Raw genomic sequence first — 6,000 nt, 5'->3', positions numbered from 1 at the left:
TAGATACAGCATCTAACCAAACCTGCCCCTGATACCACTCCTAATAGCATAATCAACATTATGCTAAGATGCTGTAAGTCCTGTACCTGGCAGGCTCAACTTGTCCTTTTATTGTCTGAAGAAAAGGTTGTTTTATTGTCATGTCTAAGACACAGCTGTTGAAGCCCAAGCCTGCCTTATCATACTGGTAGTAACAGCTCTCTCCAGGCCCTTTGCCTGCCAAAGAGAGAGTGAGAGGAGAGGTGAAAGCTAAGATGCTTAAAAGTCAAGGGTCATATGAATAATTCCCTATCAGCAGCAGAGTGCATGAAAAAGGTGGGTTGATAGGAAATGTAGCTTCACTCTAATGCATGAATCAATCATAAATACACATTTTTCTAAATATTTTCTACAGTTTTGAAAATTCACATTTTCTGGTGATTCTGTTAAATATGCACTACATATGGATGTACATCTAGCTCTGGGGATCTGTAAATTGGCTACAAATCTTCCTATACATTGTTCTCAATGCCATCCCTTAAAAAAAAAAAAATGTAACTTTGCACATGTTGCTCTCTTGTGGAGTCCAGTCCCCACAGATTTAACTAATATTGCAACACAAAAGCATTTGTAGGCTGATGGCAGCTTCAAAGCATGATTACCCAAGTGTTACAGTCCTCCTGGTAACAATCACAAATACTCAGCAAACACACCCTCCCTTTCCTTCTCCCACCTTGCTTACACTCTTGGTACTTAGCATGTGTGTGTGTGTGTGTGTGTGTGTGTGTGTGTGTGTGTGTGTGTGTGAGTGCACCTCAGTGGTTACACCTTGTGATGGTGCGCTCCCCTGGGTCTTTGATTGTAAATGAGCTGAACCCTGATGGGGGGCGGCATCAGCTGCTCTCCTCTTCTCTCCTCTCTAGCTCCCTCTCGGTTAAAAACAGTGAAGTCATACCTTCCTAGGGGCCTGTTTTTCTGCCATGATGTCACCATCAGCCAATCAACACGTAGCGTGGCTTGAGCTAGTGTGTGTGTGTGAGGAGGTGGGGGAGTGAGGGGGGGGCTCACCACTGGGAAAAGCACAGTTATCATCTGGTTCTGTCGTCAAGCATGAGAGCAAGTATGAACATCAGATCACAAATCCACAGGCTTCCTCTGATACACAGCCTCTCAATGATGTAATATACTCCATACATGTTACATAAGAGTGCTAGTAACCAGCATATGGGGGATAAGGTGTATTCACATTTCACACATATTCTATCTTTTGTATTGTATGTCCTCTGCTCGTGAAACAGCCTAGTAGGGTAATAGGGTCATTACATTACTGATGCTTGTAACCTAAGCGACTTACAATATGTAAGTGCAATGAACCAGCAATCAATAATTTAGAGAAGACTTAGTGCAACATACCCACCTCTTGCTATAGTTATTTTGGTCAGTCTAAGACCTTTTTTTTTACCCACTCATACTCATGCTATACTTTGCTACAGAATATACCACACTACGCAGATGTTACAGAGACAGTCCTGTTGGGTTCTTGTGCACAATGCCTTACACTGTTTACTCTCAGTAATTAGAGGAAATGCTGGCCATCATCTGTGTGCAGGAGTAATTAGCTGCCTGTCTTCCTTACAGCCACAGAGGGACGTGCATTGAGTACATGTGATTAGCTCAATCGCTAAAAGGCTACAATGCCGGGTTTCCACTTATAAAGCCAGGCAACATTGTAATTAGCCTGGGATCGATGTGGCTTCACAGACACACTACTGAGCTAACAGAGTGAATCCTTTTAGTAAAAAGGTTAAAGGTCCAACTATTATTGGACATCAGGTCATCATTACTGTCACATTCCTATTTTATGTTTTTGTCCGCCCACATTCTGTCAGACGAATTAGATGACTATGTGAAGATAAATCCATTTATGTGTCTGCAGGTGCCATTAATCTTTCTCTCCCCAGCCCCTTGTCCTTGGCTCTGTATTGGACCTGTCACTGGTCCTGAGTGATGGAACACGTATCTGAGCACATGTTTGTGTTATCGCTCTCATCCTGCTATAATCTCATGCTTTTACAAACACCCTCATGCTATTTTTCCTTGTAATCTTAGCCATCTAGTGTGCACGGTGGCATTTCTCTTGAAACTAATGGAATCTGTTAACCACTCCTACCTTGTTTACCTTCAATCGACTGATGTCTTGATAGCCTGAAGAAGCGAGAAATAGACTGTCAACACTGGCTCAAACAAGAATGAAGCTTGAGGGGAACATGTGCTTACACCCCCGTGCCTGAAATGCTAGAATTCTGGCAACTGCACCTGATGAATTTTTTTAAACACTCCAATGGAAGAGAGTTAGATGTGAATAGTGAATAAACATATTGTCTTATAGTGTCAAAGTATTACTTATACTTAAACAAAGCATGCATTTGTTACAATGCGTGCTTATCAACAAAAATTGTGGTGTTAATCACAATAATGACCTGAGATTAATCATGATTTAACAAGTTTATAATACTATTATTAACATACATGTAGAAGTGCGTCCGAAACTGGTCCGAGGAATCAGAGGGTTTTTCTACTTTATTTTTTCATCTATCATACATTTCGACAATTTCTGTATTATTTACATGAAATCTGCCAATGTTCCCAAATGTAGCTAAATCATCGACAAACCCGAGCAGTGACCACCTTCTGTGTGATGTGTGCTACACAGGACATATAGTATTATCTCTGCCGCTATCATACTGCGAGCATCCTCTGTTCCTACAGTGGTGTCCCTTTCTGCTATCTCACACTCCTGAAAACTTCTAGAAACTGGATCATGGTTAAAAAAAAATGCCTTTCTTCTGTTTCCATTACGCTTAAAGAACAAGAGCAGAACATTTGTTAAGGATCAGGTGTGCCGTTACACTTGTACCAAGTTGCACGCTTTCTTTTTCTTTTCACTGCCATGCAATTCATGACAAACATCCACGCTGGAATTATCGGAGAAAGTTGGGTTCACACTTGGTAATGTGATTAATTTGCGATAACCATTCCAGGTGAATAGTTTGAGATAACGCGTTAGCGTTTACAGGCCGTAGTAAAAATATGATACATTAATCAAAGACTTAAAAGTATTGGTCGTTTATCATTTTAATACGGTTTGATTTCCCTTTGTTGACCACGCTAACCTGTGGCTGTTCCCCCCCCAGGTGCCCAAGGAGTGCGAGAGGAGCCCCAGTTTGTGACGTCACGTGCAGGAGAGAACGTCATCCTGGGATGCGACGTGTCCCACCCCCTGAACGGCCAGCCCTACGTGGTGGAATGGTTCAAGTATGGAATGCCCATCCCCTTCTTCATCAACTTTCGCTTCTACCCTCCTCATGTGGACCCGGAATATGCCGGTAAGATGGTGAAGGCAGTTGCATCAAAACTGCAATCGGTGGCTTGATATGAAAAAACACTGCGAAACACAGTGATTTAGCTGCTATCTGTAGCTCTTTGAAGTCTAGAAGAAATAAAAAAATCCCTTTTCAACCCTTTCAGATATCCTCCATTTTACGGTGAACTTATTTTATATATGCAGAGTAGACCTTGTTTTTTCTGGCAAACACAATATTACGTGTGCTAGTACCAACCAATTTCAACCAATGATAGAAGACATCCATCCATCCATCAATCTGCAATTCTTAGCAACAATGGAGGTGTGTATGTCACTGTCCCCCAGGGGCGGACTGGGGGGAAAAAGTGGCCCGGGGATTAATTGACAGACAGGCCCACTTAATGCGCGGCATGTGTCGGCCGGCCGGCGACGAAAGTATGTTACTTAACAAAAAACCCTATGCATTTTATGTTATTTTGGACCATTATTCATATAGTAATCACATTACCTGAGCCCTTGAGTTGCATAGCAAAATAGTTTGCATATAACAGCATATATTTAGTGATTTTAATGTTAACAGATCATTGATGCAATAACATTTTGACCCAATTTGCCTGACTTGACACATGGAATAAAACATGGGCGTAGGAAGCATCCTCCAATGTGGGTGAGACAATTTAACAGTGGGTGTGGGCACCGGTGTGGACTCACCTCCCTCTAGGGGGTTCCGGGGTAACGGCTCCCCCTGGGAAAGATTTTTTTTTTTTAAATGTTTGAAGTTAAATGCATCAATCTGGTGCACTTTGAGAGCAAAATTAGGGACAAATCTATGGCAGTCAGTAGGGGTTGGACTGTAGCCGTTAGCGGTCGCGTATGCAAGTCGCTCGGACTCAGAACTATTGGGAGTGTGGACTTCTACTTCTAAGGTCCCAGTTCACCTCCCTGGCCTGCCGTGGTGCCCATTGAGCAAGGCGACCGGACATCCCCCTTCCCCTCACTCCATTGCTCCCCGGGCGCTGTCACAATAGCTGCCCACTGCCTCCTAGTACTAGACTCCTCCGACTAGGGATGGGTTAAAGCAGAGAACACCATTTCACTGCTGTGTGCTGTGTGCTCTGCATGTGTGGACCATTAAAGAGGTTTCATCCCTCCCACATTCGTCTTCTTCTTCTTCAACACCCATATAAAACAGGAACTGTAAACAATATTTACTTTTTTCTTTCAATATTTATTTGAACAGCAAGTGGGGCAAAAGTGACTGCACCCAAAACAATAAACCTGCTAGCGTAACTAGCCTAAAATCATAACAGCCACCGACCTCTGAGCAGAGTCAGTGCCCCTTTTCTATCCGACGGGTTACAGCTGTACGCCACCGCCCCTGAACCCTGGTGCCCTGCCACGCCCCCCCCCCCCGCCCCCCCCCCCACTGATTCCAAACCCCGTGCCGCACCAGGGCTCGCTACAATACTATATACTGTATACACAAACTACTTAACTAACAAAATCGTTTTTTTATATTTTTTTTTATGGCCTCCGGCCCACACCAGCACCGGGTCCACCGGGGAAAATCCGTATTCCAATGGCAGTCTTGCCCCGTGCTGTCCCTTTAACTCGTGCATTAAAGCTCCACCACAAGCCCCCACAACAGACTTTACAATCCCTCCTGAATTGTACACTGGGCTCAATTACCTTTCATTGCGTCACAGGACAGAAGCCAACAGTTCTGTTTCACAGGGAATTTAATCTGCGCGCCCCGCCAGATAATAATTGTGTTTTGGCTTGTTGTACTTCACTGAGGGTTTGATGGCTGAATGATGGCATGTGGAGAGGTTTCTATCTTACATTGATTTGCTCAACTTAAACTCAGTTGGTATCTCCTTGACAAACGGCAGATTTAGGGATGTTTGAAATCTAATTGTTAGTCCAGCAACAATGTACAAGTGGTGTGATGTGGTAACTGGCAGAGGTGGATGAATGTATCAGATCTTGTCTTAAGTAAAGGTAGAAAGTAACGACTGTAGGGAATAGCCTCTGTTACAGTAAAAGTCCTGAATTTTAAAATTTACTCAAGTAAAAGTAGCAACAATATTGTAGAATCGAAATACTTAAGTACCAAAAGTAAAATATCATTGTGGCCACCCAGTTGTTGCAAATATATATGATATGTTGTATAATATGACATGAAAGTGTTCTCAAAGCTGGCTAAAGTGGTTCAGCTAGTTTGACAGTGACTGGTCTGTGATATGCAGGGGGTAGCTTGTTAAACCCACAGGTGGAACCAAAGTTTGATTCAACACTTGTGATATTTCACCATCAGTAACTTAAAGGTACAAATAAATGTTAGTGAGAGTAACCTCCACGTCCAAAAATGGAAATCTCAAATACCCCAAATAAGCGTAGACGTTACCACCCGGGGAACAGTGCACATGAAGCCTTGTTCAGTGAAATGGAGACAGACACCGATTAGCATATTATGACTGTTCTGTTTTACTGGACTAGCAGCGTACTTATATAGCCACTGTGTTGGTCGTCAAGTCCTCAAAAATGTCCCCTTTATGGATGCTAGCAGTTTTGTCACGCCGAAGCCACTGCATGATTTGCATAAGGCATTAGTTCTTGTGAGGTTGTGCTATGGAATGCCTAGAAATAAAGGATAC

General features: G+C 43.0%; 1 protein-coding gene across 1 annotated transcript in view; it reads left to right on the top strand.

Moving 5' to 3' along the window:
- Positions 1–3,170: 3,170 nt before the first annotated feature.
- LOC104954550 (protein turtle homolog B-like) overlaps positions 3,171–6,000 on the top strand; it is a 32,637-nt gene continuing 29,807 nt past the window's right edge. The window contains exon 1 of the mRNA XM_010781673.1: positions 3,171–3,365. Coding sequence (XP_010779975.1) covers positions 3,302–3,365 — 64 coding nt within the window. The 5' untranslated portion in view covers positions 3,171–3,301. The remainder of the gene's footprint in view (positions 3,366–6,000) is intronic.

This window comes from Notothenia coriiceps, unplaced genomic scaffold, assembly GCF_000735185.1.
Source record: "Notothenia coriiceps isolate Sejong01 unplaced genomic scaffold, NC01 NC01_scaffold00023520, whole genome shotgun sequence".
In the NCBI taxonomy this organism is placed as follows: Eukaryota; Metazoa; Chordata; class Actinopteri; order Perciformes; family Nototheniidae; genus Notothenia; species Notothenia coriiceps.
This window is presented reverse-complemented; position numbering and strand designations above follow the sequence as displayed.